General features: G+C 39.7%; 2 protein-coding genes across 4 annotated transcripts; both read left to right on the forward strand.

Annotated features, from left to right (window-relative positions):
• Positions 1-138: 138 nt before the first annotated feature.
• On the forward strand, positions 139-4,752 carry LOC105693855 (endoribonuclease CG2145-like). Of its 2 annotated transcripts, none has more exons than XM_048654530.1 (6): positions 139-350; positions 1,940-2,401; positions 2,677-3,207; positions 3,331-3,643; positions 3,718-4,177; positions 4,264-4,752. In XM_048654530.1, the coding sequence occupies exons 1-6, from the start codon at positions 299-301 to the stop codon at positions 4,495-4,497; spliced, it is 2,052 nt and encodes a 683-aa protein (XP_048510487.1). In that variant the 5' UTR covers positions 139-298; the 3' UTR covers positions 4,498-4,752. The 2 variants fall into 2 exon arrangements, with proteins under 2 accessions (XP_048510487.1, XP_048510488.1); XM_048654531.1 differs by having other exon boundaries at positions 2,680-3,207.
• A 583-nt stretch (positions 4,753-5,335) lies between these two features.
• On the forward strand, positions 5,336-15,068 carry LOC105693837 (armadillo segment polarity protein). 2 transcript variants are annotated; one of them, XM_012414034.3, is made up of 10 exons: positions 5,336-5,489; positions 6,105-6,168; positions 6,264-6,494; positions 6,576-7,370; positions 7,460-7,728; positions 7,821-8,162; positions 8,248-8,421; positions 8,514-8,813; positions 10,355-10,451; positions 12,222-15,068. In XM_012414034.3, the coding sequence occupies exons 2-10, from the start codon at positions 6,132-6,134 to the stop codon at positions 12,404-12,406; spliced, it is 2,430 nt and encodes an 809-aa protein (XP_012269457.1). In that variant the 5' UTR covers positions 5,336-5,489; positions 6,105-6,131; the 3' UTR covers positions 12,407-15,068. The 2 variants fall into 2 exon arrangements, with proteins under 2 accessions (XP_012269457.1, XP_012269458.1); XM_012414035.3 differs by lacking the exon at positions 10,355-10,451 and having other exon boundaries at positions 12,222-12,384.
• The last annotated feature ends 63 nt before the right edge of the window (positions 15,069-15,131 follow it).

The raw sequence follows: 15,131 nt of genomic DNA on the forward strand, positions 1-15,131 counted from the left end.
CACACTTTAGAACAAGATCATCGCAAGTGGGTGTTAGTAATTTCAAACAGTAATACGCCGATAATCTTAGTAACCAATGGGAAACCTGAGTCAAGAGAAAGCAAGATTGCCTCGAGCATTGAGATTATTGTATAGCTGAGGAGGCTTCTGCAGTGTGTCTTTATTCACACACGGAGAGAGATCCCCATCGCTCCGTGTGATTATTTCAAAGTCTTTTTCGTACAAGGTTTGAAAAAAATAAATAAATAAATAAATAAATAAAAAGAGCGAGTGCGAGTTTCAAAAGTTCTGCGCAAGCATGGAACTCAAAATTACATTATTTGCACTTCTGGCGGTATGTCTTCTTGCGGGTAAGTGAACTCTGTTGTAACTGTAAAAAAAAAAACACTTTGAAATAAACCACGAACCAGTTGCGAGTGATTTTTAAACTGATTACCTACTCGTCGTCTCGGCAAGTGCAGGTCGAACCGATTCGACTTGAACTTTTTAAAAAATCACCGCGATCGCCAATCTTTCGCGATTATACTTATAATTCCTCATCGACTTCTCTAGGCAACAGGTGTTCCGATTCCTCAAGATCAATCGAATTCCAACCGAACATCGATCGACGCTCAACGTCCTTCGTAAATTCGAGGCTACATGGACACTCTCCAATTAGTTTGATGACAGACTCGAAAGCTCTTTTTTTTGCAACGAAATTTTACTTACAGTAGAACGCAAACGTGAGAATCCTTGGATCCCGTGTAACGCGTATTTCTCTGTACATATTTCAACGACAATAATCCGTTGTATCCCGCAGGTTTGGTAATGGAAATTATTTTGTCATGACTATAAATAGTCGGAGGTTGATTTCTGGTCGAGCATACGGAGTAGCATCGAGTTTGCGAACTCTAATTATGCATGTACCAGTGAATGAATTGTGACAACAAAAGTTGAAATTCCTGGCACAAACAGAGCCATATTCGACAGAATTTGTCGGTTCATGAATTTGATTTTGAAAAAGAAAGTAGAGGAAAAACTAAACGTCGAAAGCCGCGACTTGAAATTTGTAATTTTTGCTACATGGAGATCCCGCCATTCCCGAATAAATTTTCAAACTGTGCAAACCTGATCGTTGGAGCTACAATGGGATCGAAGAAATCAAAGTCTACTTTTTAATAACTTCGATTACAATTTTTCCGATCGTATGTATATCATCATTGTTACTCGCGATAAAACGCTCCATTCAGATAAACCAGTTTGACCTTTCGTCGCGTACGTGCTATATTCTCCCGCTCTTTCTGCTCGTTCGTCTGACCTCTAACAAAATCTCGTTTTCCCTGAATTTTTTCTCCTACGATTACGTGCTCGACTATTGAACGAGAGGGTGATGGGCCCGTAGAAAGAATTGAGAATACCTGATTTCGATTAATCTTCACAGTTTAAGGACAAAAAACTGTGAAGACGAATTCAGATGAATTGTTTGTGTCTCTGCGAAATGATAGCTATTACGTCAACTATAATTGTATATCTTTTCAGAATTCTGATGCTGCTGTAGCCGATTGCGTGAAATCACGCGTATCAGTTCGCGATTCCGAAAACTTTCGATGACCAATGCTAACATAAATAACTTTGACGAGTATACAAGTATACAAGTAGTGTGATACCCCTGCGTGATATTCATACCAAGAATTAACGTCCTGTAATCTAGGTATCTTCGATACACACGTGCGACACAAATGTTTATGGTTTATAGAGCATAAAAAAAATTATCGCATTCACACGACATATGGTAATTGAATATTATGGATCAACAGTTCCGTCGATTACATGATCATTTAAACAAACACCCGATGAGTTTGTCATATGGTTACCGTTAAACTCACCTGTAATCTTATATGATTGTTATTTTTCAATCACAACGTCCGTCAGCTCCGATCTCTCTCTCTTTTATTTCCAGCCGATGTCGAAGCTGGTTGGAAATTCTGGAAATCCAGCAAAAAGGACGAAGCGACGACCACGACTACCGTAGCACCTGCGGTCATCGTCAATCCCAATCCTCCCAAAGTTACTCCAACCGGTGTACAGCAGCCCTCGGGTGGAATTCAACCCGCGAATTCCAATACTAACAAGGCCATCGCTGGTGCGGGAGATCCGGGACTAGTCGTTGGCGTTGGTAACACAGGAACGAATATCAGGAACAATGCTCGTCCAACGGGACCGAATCCTGGAACAGAAGTTGGTCGTGACGTGACTGTGCCTAGACCGGGTCGTCCTGGAACCGGAGGAACGAACAGTGGACAAGGCTACAGGGATTGGGCAGTAGGTTTAACCGGAGCCGCTGAGGGCATGCAACCTGCGCCAAAATCGCCGAGTCAAGGACCAGCGATCACTGGTGCTGCAGGACAACAGCCCGCGCAGGGTGACTTAATTTTATTTCACATTTAAATCTATTTTCACGTCAGGATGGTGTAATTTACTTGGAAAACTGCAGATAGTGTCGATAGTTTTCTTCGTAAGGATAAAATGTTAATTATAGTTCGTCGAGAGATTGTCTGTCTCATTTTGACTCGTCGATATCGTTAATCCCAATTTCTTATCTGTTGTTTTCTGGCTCTGTGGACAGCAGAAAGATAATCGGAATAACGTCTTTCCAATACTAATAACATGATAAATATTAAGCAATAATTATGCCAGTAGGCGGTGTCCCAACTGGTCAATCTCAACCGAGACCTGGACAACCTGCTACGGGTAGCCCGAGTAACGTTCAACCCCAAGGGCAAAGAACCGGGCAACCCGCGAGCGGATATCCCGGTACCGGACAAACACAAATGGGTCAGCAACAGCCTGCCGGAAATCGTCCTGGCACTCCAACCGGAAGTGGTCCCGCTATCCAGGGAGGACAGCCGGGTGTCCTTCCTACGGGACACACAACATCGACGACTCACGGACCTCAGAGTGCCGCAAACGATGGAAGACCCCAAGTTTCGACGCTGAACATCGGTAGTTTGCATCCCGGAAGCAGACCGGGATCTCCGAATTCCGGTAGTGCGACTAATCCTCAATCCAGACCTGGAACGCCTACGTCTCCCACCGGAGGAGTTTCACCCACGGGTGGAAAATCTTGGGCCGATATCGCCGCTACCAACAGCAGACCTGGCTCTCCGACGCCGATGCCGAGACCTGGATCTCCCCAGAGTGGACAGAATATCCCTGGACAACCAGCAGGTTGAAACTAAGTAACATAATTAGTGCGAGACTCGAAATAAAAAATTGAGGAATCTCTGAATACTGGACTACAATCGGATAGGAAATTGCAGGGGGCAATGTATTTGACGATAAATTTTACAGGGCGACCGACTCAAGTTCCTGTCCAGCCGTACGGTCAACCGGGACATCAGGGTAGTCAACAGCCCGCAGGACGTCCTGGTTCTTCGGTCGGTGGAGCGATCGCTGGAGGTGCTGCGGGCGCAGCGGCCGGTGCCGCTGGTAACAGGGTATTTTCCAGCAACCCCACATTCAGCAAAGGAAACACCGTCACGAACGATGATCTTCAAAAATTGAGCGAGGCATTGTTCATCAAAGATACGAACAACGCGAAGAGATACATCACCTTGAATCTCCAACAACGGTCGTCAGGCAGTACCGATCAGGCGCCACAACCGTACGCATTGCTCTCGATCGTTGAACGATTTACGAATCACTTGAATCCCAGTAATAACGATTCGTCGATTCCAGATTACTCGCCGTCCGCCCCGAAGCTCTACAAATCCCAACGATTCAGAAGGTGATCGCTCTGTACAACAACTACGAGCAAGATATTCGCACAAACGAATACGTGAGCCCGGCGGAACGCGCCGAAGAAAGTCTTTTGGTCGACACATTTTTGAGTACAAACGTTATGTCGTACGCGATGAGATTTTTGGCGGACAAGGGATTCGTTCGCCAGGATTACTACGAGTACAAGGATACCCTGCGAAGACTCTGGTTCAATCTTTACTCTCGTGGGGACGGTAAAATCGGCAGTTCGGGATTCGAACACGTGTTTCTGTCAGAATTGCACCGCGCTGGGCAAGGATCTCCCAATAGGCAAACCGACGAAATTCTCGGATTGCATAATTGGATCTATTACTACAACGAAGAAGTTAACAATCACGCCAACTATCTGGGCTACGTTAAAAAGCTCGACCTGGGTGACGTGAGTATGATTTGACGTCGTCTCTTACTCCTTGTGCAGAATTTCGTTCGAAATATTTTGATATGCGTTTTTGTCTCGGATTTTAGAAAGCCTCGATAATAAAGGTGCACACCAAGGTGAACAACATCGACAAGCCGGTGACGACCATGTTCGTCGGTACCTCACCTGAATTGGAAATGGCCCTGTACACGGTTTGCTTCTACGCTAGGCCAGATGGAGATTGCCCGGTTTCTCTCGGAGGGTCGCCATTCACCATCAAGACTCACAAATTTCGATACCGCGGCAAAGATTTGATCGGAAGTGCCTATCCGAACATATAATAAGAATTGGTACATGTTAATTGTGAAATGAAACTTGGAGACAATCATTTAGCGATATATACATAAGTGTAGTTTGTCCGTACGAATCTCAAGTTCTAGTCACATGCAGATTCGTGTATTTTATCGGATAATTTGAATAATCGCGCATCCTATTTGTACGCAATAAGTCTCATATGTAATACATAGCTTTTTCGTTTGTAATCTACGACGAGCGATATACCGAAGAGTTTTAAATAAAAAAGTACATTGTTTTAACAAGGTTTCAATAACGTTCGTTTCTTTCAAGAAGAATAGAGTGTAGATGTGAATTGGGAGCGCCGAGCGCAGCATCAGCATCATCTGAAATCTTACTTCTATGCCCTCCCTGCGCTATTCTTGTTAATTATAACGGAGTCGTTCTAAGGCGCGTTCTCGCTGCATCTTAGAACGATTTGATCTGAAATATTTATAGGATCTGCATCGGTAGGAGATGGCTTCCCATAATATAAACTTCTTTATTTTATCAGAGAAGCGCATGGACCAAGGAGAGCGCGTGAGCCGTATGGCAAGCGGCACTTGCCAGGGCTCTTTGCACTTGATTACTATTGGCGTAGTAACATGATTTAATTCTTCCTAGAACTCGAAGATTTCTCTCTTCTCTTCAACCTAAATTGTAAATCAAAGTCAACAGACTTTGCATGGGGATTTCTATTTTACCCCCGAATATTAATAATAATTTGTACGATTAACTGGTCTTTAACGCTCAACGTCAATCAACTTCTTACCTGTTTAAAATGTTCAAACGAATTGGATCTACTTTCTACGTGGCGTACGTCTGATCTCTCGAAATGTGGAGTTGTTCTGTGGCCAGAGGAGCCGCCATGTTTAGTTGTGGAGTGAACAGTGAACGCTTGGTAGGGGGAACGAAGCTAGTCGGTGTAAAGTGAGTCACTCGGGTAGTTTGGCGGCCGATATTTGCACGTATCAATATTAATAATCATCTCTGGTAAACGGTGAGTGGAATAATGAGACATATTTCTACGCTCCTTTTAAAGCGATGCCCTTTAAACCGGGCATTTAACTTTCGTTCTACTGTTTACGCTGGGTGTGTCAAAGTACTTCCTTCCATTGCCCCCTGCCGATTGTCAGAAAATGGTGATGCATTGCATTCTTCAGCCCTTTGTTGTGTCGCACACCCACGCGTCCCTTGACTTTAATTTCAGAGCAAACGCCGTGTTGTAATTATATTATGCAATTTCGAATATCACTTATTGCTTTAAAATTTATTCGACTATGCGACTTTTTTGGTCGATAATTTTTTTTTATACGCTACAAACGAAATAGAAAATAGAAAAAAAAATGCTGTACTATCGACGAATACACCTGCACGCTTGTATACTATTACACTCGACTGCATCCATGTTAGAAGAGTCATTAGGCTTTTTGAGATCATTAATCTCTCACATCTTATTTGAAACAAACGCTGAGATTACAAAGTTATAGCGAATATATCAATTGAGTTGATGTAGATAATCCGAATTTCATCACACAGGATATGTGTTGTCAAATTTCTCCAGTGATCTCACTTCAACTATGATTATCATCATTATTATTGTTATTACTCACAGGTGTGGATTGTTTCGCCCGTTGGAGCCATGAGTTATCAATTGACATCGAATCAATCTCGGCCCAGTAAGTGGTGTTGAATGTTTTGCAGTGTAATTTTGAAAGTCTAATTCATCAGTTTCATGAAAAATTATTATTCTGGTTTCCTCTTCGCCTCTTAGTGTCCCATGGAAATTATCAGGGACCCGGGGATCTGCCCATGGGGTCTGCGAAGGAGCAGACTCTCATGTGGCAGCAGAATTCATATATGGGTGACTCAGGAATTCACTCGGGTGCTGCAACTCAGGCACCATCGCTTTCTGGAAAGGAGGATGATGACATGGAAGGAGATCAGCTCATGTTTGATCTTGATCAGGGTTTTGCCCAAGGATTCACACAGGATCAAGTTGATGGTGAGGAAGAAGCTAAATGAGCATCCTAGCGATCTTGAAGACTGGTTGCCTTACTTAACACGTTTTTTTTCACTGAAACAGAAATGAATCAACAGCTGAGTCACACAAGATCACAGCGTGTGCGTGCAGCAATGTTCCCTGAGACACTAGAAGAAGGAATTGAAATTCCATCGACACAATATGATCCCGCACAACCAACTGCAGTTCAGAGATTGGCAGAACCAAGCCAAATGCTGAAACATGCGGTCGTGAACCTGATCAATTATCAGGATGACGCCGATCTTGCAACACGGGCGATTCCGGAGTTGATTAAATTGCTAAATGACGAAGATCAGGTCGTAGTTTCACAAGCAGCTATGATGGTTCATCAATTGTCGAAGAAGGAGGCTTCGCGTCACGCTATCATGAACAGCCCACAGATGGTCGCTGCCTTGGTGAGAGCGATCTCAAACAGCAATGATCTGGAATCTACTAAGGCTGCAGTTGGCACTCTTCATAATTTGTCTCACCACAGACAAGGGCTATTAGCTATTTTCAAAAGCGGTGGCATTCCAGCCCTTGTGAAGCTACTGAGTTCACCGGTCGAATCAGTTCTATTTTACGCCATAACTACGTTACATAACTTGCTGCTTCATCAAGATGGATCAAAAATGGCTGTTCGTCTTGCTGGGGGATTGCAAAAAATGGTCGCATTATTACAACGCAATAACGTTAAATTTCTGGCCATTGTAACTGATTGCCTGCAAATCCTTGCTTACGGCAATCAAGAGAGCAAGCTGATTATCTTAGCATCTCAGGGACCAAATGAGCTAGTGCGAATCATGCGCTCGTACAGTTATGAGAAGCTTCTATGGACAACTTCCAGAGTTTTAAAGGGTGAGTTGTTTGGCATTAGAACCAATCAGGAATAAAACTTTTCATATCTGGATCAAATTCATCAAATCTGTTATTGATTATTCTTACAGTGCTATCCGTGTGCTCGAGTAACAAGCCAGCAATCGTGGAGGCTGGAGGTATGCAGGCACTGGCGATGCACCTCGGCAACTCCAGTCAACGTCTGGTTCAGAATTGTCTATGGACATTACGAAATTTGTCCGACGCCGGAACTAAAGTTGACGGACTGGAAGGTCTGCTGCAAGGACTCGTTCAGGTCCTCGCTTCCAGTGACGTAAACGTTGTCACTTGTGCAGCCGGTATCCTGTCCAATCTCACGTGCAATAACCAACGTAACAAGGTGAGCATTCTAACAATGAACCGTTTTTGAATAAAATGCTTTTCACAGGCACTAGCAATTAAGATTTAAAAAATGCTTGATATGAATTCCAGGTCACAGTTTGTCAAGTTGGTGGAGTAGACGCACTTGTGCGCACTATAGTGAGCGCGGGTGATCGCGAAGAAATCACAGAACCGGCTGTCTGTGCTCTGCGTCATCTGACGTCTCGTCACGAGGACGCGGAGATGGCTCAAAATTCATTACGATTGAATTACGGAATTCAAGTGATAGTGAAGCTGCTGCATCCCCCATCTCGCTGGCCCTTGGTGAAGGCTGTGATCGGTCTAATTCGCAACTTGACTCTTTGTCCGGCTAATCGTGCTCCGCTCCGCGAACATGGGGCCATACATCATCTTGTCAGGCTCCTGATGCGTGCTTTCCAAGATACACAGCGGGTGAGTTGATTTTTTGAACTAAAAATTAACACCCCCCTTTACTTACGAAACGCGCGAATACATCGCTTATCCGTTTCGCTTACAGCAAAGATCGTCGGTAGCTAGTACAGGAAGCCAACCCGCAGCCGGGGCTTACGCAGACGGGGTCCGCATGGAAGAAATCGTCGAAGGAACCGTTGGAGCTTTGCACATTCTCGCCAGGGAATCGCACAATAGAGCAATCATTCGAACTCAGACTGTTATACCGATATTCGTGCAGGTAAGAAAATGAGAAAGAGCTTCCCATAAGATCGCATTTTCGGTCGATGTCGTCGATTTTTTTTTTTAATTATTTTTAATTTCTATTTTCAGCTACTATTTAATGAAATAGAAAATATACAACGCGTGGCCGCTGGAGTGCTTTGCGAGTTAGCGGCGGACAAAGAAGGAGCTGAAATGATAGAGCAGGAAGGAGCGACTGCTCCGTTAACAGAACTACTTCATTCGCGGAATGAAGCTGTGGCGACGTATGCGGCCGGCGTACTTTTCCGCATGAGTGACGACAAGCCACAGGACTATAGAAAACGGATATCTATGGAGCTGGAGAACTCCCTGTCGCGCGAAGACACCAATCTATGGACCAACGATCTCGGCCTGGGCCCAGATCTACAGGTAAGTCGAGCTTCCATTTCCTATTCGATATCCGAAGCACTCTGACTCTGGCTTCATCCATTTTCTGGGATTAGTGTAGATCGGTTAATCGGGATAATTTGATTTCTCGTACACGATTTCGCGTCGAATTTTAAACTCATGATGTTCTTTTAAGTAGATATACCCCTCTCGCTTTCGTGTACAGTGGCCGGTTATCATTCAAAATTATTAGGTAACAGATAAAAGACTCGACAAAATGAATTTAGACGAAAGCCGGAGTCAAAGTGACAGTGGTGCAGAACCTTTTAAACCTACCCGTTTTCCCGATAAGCACCGAGTGCTCGCTTAATTTTTATACATATTCACGTATCTGTATTTGAAAAGTTTTTGTCTAGTAACCGGTAGATAGCTTAGAAATTGCATTATTATCATTTTGTCCATTATTCCAATACGCATAACACATGTTCGCCTCATGCTCTCCTTTTCAAATCGATCGACTCATACAAGTGCAAAGCTTACAGACCTAACTTATTCCGAATTGTATACATATGGAAAGCGATTTGATGTGACTACGATCAGTCGGCTCATAGATATTTTGTGAAGCTGAGTGCGAATAGTCCTCGGGAAATTCATTAAAAAGAAATCGAATCTTGCAGCTAGATTCATAGACGCGTAGCTATGTGCTTTCGTCAAAATATCTGTCGTTTAGAAGATGGTCAATCGCTTTCGGTTTTAAAGAAATCTTTGGACCTGGCTGGTTTCAGTCCAGCGACAAAATGGCCGGTGTATACAAAACCACGCGTAATATAATATGCGCTTTTCAATTTGAGCTTTCATCGTTTTGGCAACCATAATTACATAGCTTTCAAATTTAATAGTAATACCACCGTGTGTTTTACCGCATTTGTTATGACTATACGAAATTTATCGGCGTATCACAACAAACTCGGATGTTAGGAGGAGAGTGTTGATTCTTTACAGCTGTTACTTTTCCTATCATCAAAGTATAGGATGTAACTCGTTTATTTAAGAACGGTCATAAAGTAACGCCCGTTTTTAAACGGAAGCCCTTTGTTTTGTACACGCATGTGTAATATTTCTCGACCAACATCACAATTATAAAATCGAAGTAAAGATTCCACAAAAAAGCAGAGAATAATTGAATTTGAATTTCAAATGATGCCGTATTTGAACGTTGTGCCTAATGGAAATATGGGAGGTAGGAAAGACGACAGAAAATGTGTCATGGACAATTATACCAATTCATAGTAATGCCACCCTGCATGGGAACGTGTTTTGTCATTTTCATGTCGCACGACACACAAATTATTCTCGTTCACATTTTATTATACCAGTAGAAAAAAGTATTATATGTATCAATGTAATCAGCCAAATTCCCTGCAGTTTATTTTATCGTATATATATATATATTTTTTATTGGACTTGTTTTCAATCGTTATTATCAGACAAAATCGGATCTCTACCGTAAAACGCAAAGGGTTTTACCATTTATCTCCTCTAGACATTAAGTTTTGTGTTGATCTGTGCTACCTACTCTCCAGGACATGCTTGGTCCAGATCAAGGCTATGATGGTATGTATGGACAAGGACCCCCTAGCGTACACAGCAGCCACGGAGGTCGGGGATACCAGCCGCAAGGTAAGTCACACGTTCCAACCACGCTCTTCCCTCGATTTCGATAAAACTTGTCACTTTCCACTCTGATCCGCGAAGAAAAAGGACGAAATTTGATAATCGATAAATACGACGCTTTGTAGTAACAGATAAGCATACGTCCCAAATTGCAAAAATATATACATTGTATATCTCGTCTTACACGTATGGATAAATGAGATTTCTATATTGATTTTACTCGTGAACAGAAGTAATTGTATATTAATTCACATTGGTAGTGACCTTTAACCCCTTATCACTTATTGAACTAAATTGGTTTTTCTAATTTAAAGAAAAAAAAAGAAACCTAATTAAAATTTCACTATCTTTCGGTAAATTTTGGATAGCACTATACTAAATTAACATCAGAGTTAACATATTTAACCCAATGTTATTCCGACTGCAGCTTAACCCATGGAACTTACATTTAAGTACAGGCTATGCCAGCCATGTTTCGCGGTAACATAGGTGAACCTCTACTATTATGTACTTAAATATGCTTGCTAGTATCAACATTTAATGGTGCAAGTTATTCAACAATTGCTTTATGCTCTTGCGTATCAACGTCTTGCTAAACGAAGCACCATTTTTCATTTCTTTCATTTTTAGAACCAAACGCTTGCTTCCCATATTTTCGAATACATTTCAGTAAAGTTAGCCCTTCTTCACGATCTAATTTCTTTCTTCTCCAAAACTTTTTACTAGACTCGATTGTATGTGTCACTGCACGTATTGCACGTATTGTAGTTTTGGAATAATTGTCGTTTCCGAACCGCACATACTTAGCTTTAACTAATTTCTACAATTTTAAGTTAGAATGCCTTTTGAGAAAACGTTTATATTTTCTCATATTCGTAACCCCCATACCTATACTACTCAATAATTTTGTGCGATTAGCTCAAAATTTTCTGTCGCGAATGAAAGAACAGATGTACCTATCATACTTGATATTTTATCCCAGGATTTTACGCTGCTGTCATAAAAGCAAATGAGAAAAAAAAAAATGTAATATTCATGTGAAATGGAAGGTCAGTCAACCGTGGATATCCAAAGGCATGCAATCAGGCGACTCCTACGTCCTACACTGGCTTGTAATCTGTCCTACCTTTCATCTCACCCTCTCTGTTTATTGGAGCTGAAAAATCAATAACTCCGTGCTCTGGGGTGTTTGTTCCATCTTATTTCAGGGGCCATGCGAGGCGGTGCTCTTTCTCTTTCTTTGCTATTAAAAATATTTTTTGTGCTATTTTTTTTTCCGTCCTTTTCCCCCCCTTCCTCGTAAGACTGATTAGAGAAAATTACAAACCCGTGGAAAAATTCTATCTCCTCACACGACGATTGAATAATTCTCATCCTATTCGAATACCTCGAAGTCGTGACAGATGGACTGACATTTCCCGTAATTATTACTCGGCTCATTATCAGTAAAACATTTGAAGTTATCGATCGGATTATGAAAATAACTATCACATAATTTGAAGAACACACTAGAAAATCGTTTTGTATGAAAAACATCTCTGTGACGTGTACATCAAACGTGAGAACACCGTCATGTCTGTAACGATGCACTGTTCAAAATTTTCGCCTAAAAACCGTATACGTATCGCCTTGATGATTAATTTTTTTATTTTTCACGAGAGTACACCAATAGTGTACTCCAGAATCAGTAAAAAAAAAATGGTTTTTATGTAATGTACGTGAACGGGTTGGCAGAAATTATGTAAATTTTGCAAATTTCAATGAATTGTTTCCCAGGTTATGACCAGATACCAATAGATTCAATGCAGGGACTTGAGATAGGCGGAGGATCAACGTACGGAGCGATGGATACAATGGACGTTGCCCATGAGGGTGATCTGAGCTTTGATCATTTGGAAGAACTTCCAGCACCGCCACAAGATAATAACCAGGTTGCAGCCTGGTACGACACTGATCTCTAGACCGTATCTTCGTCACCCCCATATTTTAAATTACAAGAAAAAAAAAAAAAAAACAACAGCAACAAGATGAATTTGTGAGGCTTTGTTTTTATTTTTTATCAAAGACTTCAAATCCCGAAATTGATGCTCTTTACTAGCATTTTAATTATTTAATAAACAGTGCGTAGAGAATCTTACAGCAAAGGGTTGAAATAAATATAAAATCATAGTAAAATTTTAATTCATTTAAAAGGAAAAAGAAAAAAGAAAAAAAAAACGTATATGAATTCTGCATGTGATGTTGGTTTTTTTTTTCTTTCTTTCTATCTTAGACAAATTGTATTTTTATTTTTTCTCTTCAAGAAAAACTGCCATATTTACGATCAGTTGTGACTGAGATTTTATTATTATTTTCTACGTAGTGCATCAGTATTTTTCAATTGTAATTTTTGATTGTGTTTTTTCCCCCCTTCCTTTAGATACCTTTGCATTGTTCATAATGGTCTCTTGTTTTATTTTTTATTATTATTATTTCTTTTTTTTTTTCATAGCCTTTGAATATTTTAGACATTTAATTAGCCATTATCACCTTGGTTTTCATTATTCATATTATATACTATAATTTTATATATGTCTATTACGTATAATAATAATAATAAAAAAAGAAAAAGCAAAAAAAACGTAATAATTCGATCACTAATTATCCATACAATTTCGAAATAATATTCAGCTCGGATGGGATAACGAGATATTGATTAAAATATCGATTTACGGTGCTCGCTAAAGTTTTTTTTCTTCCTACCCTTTATTTTTTCATTTTCGAAAACATATCTGCCAAAAACTATTGCACTCAAACTGCCGGTGCCGTTTTCCTGGGATGCGTGACACGCCGTTTATATTGTACTACGGTATCGCAGGTTGGTCTCAGTTCAATTTTTTTGAGCTTCTATTAATTTCTTTGTAATTTAACGAAATATTAACATTTTATTGACAACAAAAACGTGATTTGATCTTCATCTGACAAATTTTTAATTATCTCAAGCTCGTCGGATACAATACAGGATTACTTATAGATTGAAAAATTAATTATATCCCGTTGTTTTAATTTTGAATTCCCTTCCTTTTATCTTTGATTAACTACACATCCAATCTACACTATTTGACTCTATGTGTGAGCGCATATAGAAACGCAAGGAGTGAAAGGCGTTTGCATTTTTAAGAACAAAAAGTTGATAATATCTTTATCGATTAATATCCCAATACTAATTGAAGGAAAAAGAAACGAGGCAATTTGGCTCAGCAGAAGAGAAACGAAAATAACTAAATAAATAAATAAATGAATAAACCATAAAACTAATGGAATAAAATAAAGTAAACACACGTATAGGTACTAGGCCGGGAAAAACTAAATGAAATTTTTTTTTATTACACCAGAAACCCCGTGATCTAGATTAAATAGCTACACGCTAGCGACGTCGTTGGATTTTATTTAAACATGAATATTAAATAGAAGAGATTCAACAGTTTACGGACCGAATTACATGGTAGACGCATTGATTTTATGTTGCAAACATACTTTCCCCGTATAGCAAAGCATGGCGATATACTTATAAAAGCTATCGGCGTGAAATAGATTCGAAATCGCCTACATAACGAGGGAATTCAGAATGAAAATCTGCAGTTGGCGTTAAACTGTACTATATAATGTAATGTTTATCAGACCATATCGTGAACGCGTTGACTAATTTGAGCGATTTATTATAGAAAATCTCAACGCGATCGATCATTAACGATAACAAGATGGCGGTGCTGCCCGTTAATTATACTTCTGAGTACATATCTTTTGATTATTAATTAACAGATTTTAATTTATCAAAGAAAAACAACATTACCTGCGCATATTACACCTAATTACCCCAGACTTTCATCGGTCTATAGCATAAATAGGCATACATGCAACATCGGTATAGTTGTTCTAGTTTTTTTTTATTTTGGTTTTCATTTTAATTTAGTTCTTTTTTTTTTTCAATTTTTATACTTATATACTTATATACATATGTGGTAAGAATCTTATCGTGTATGAGACTACGTCGCGTCGTGAATGAAATCTGAAAGCACTATACATTACGTGGAAAAAAAAAAAAACTCACCTATTCACACACCCACACACACACAGCTAATAAAAATAAGTAAAAATAATATTACATACCGTTGTTTAATTAGAATAGGTTTCGATATATCTCAACAACAAAAAAAAAAGAAGAAAAAAAAAACTTTAAATAATAACGATTATAATAAATTAGTAAACGTCACACGGATACAGGGGAGGGTAACATTTGAAAGAAAAAGAATTAAAAGAAAATAAAAAAAATAATAGAATAATTACCGTATATGGATTATATAGAATAATTAAGTATACACTGAAAATTGAATAAGTACATTTTTGCATTATGCATTTTACAGGGTAGTAAATCTTAATTTTATGGTAGATTTATGTAACGGGCGGTATTGTAACGCTCGCTTATATTTGATTCATTATTTAATTATTCATTCAGTATTAAGGAATTATTATTAATATAGATTTTAAAAAGTATAAGACACAATTCGTACACATGTATCATAATGTATCGTTTAATGTCGGTATATTAATTAATAATAAAGTGGAAACCGTAATTATATCGAATCGATATCATCTAATGATAATTTCATTCGTGCAGTAATTCATCACATTACTTTCAGAAGTTTT

The sequence above is a fragment of the Athalia rosae genome, chromosome 4 (assembly GCF_917208135.1).
Source record: "Athalia rosae chromosome 4, iyAthRosa1.1, whole genome shotgun sequence".
Classification (NCBI taxonomy): Eukaryota; Metazoa; Arthropoda; class Insecta; order Hymenoptera; family Athaliidae; genus Athalia; species Athalia rosae.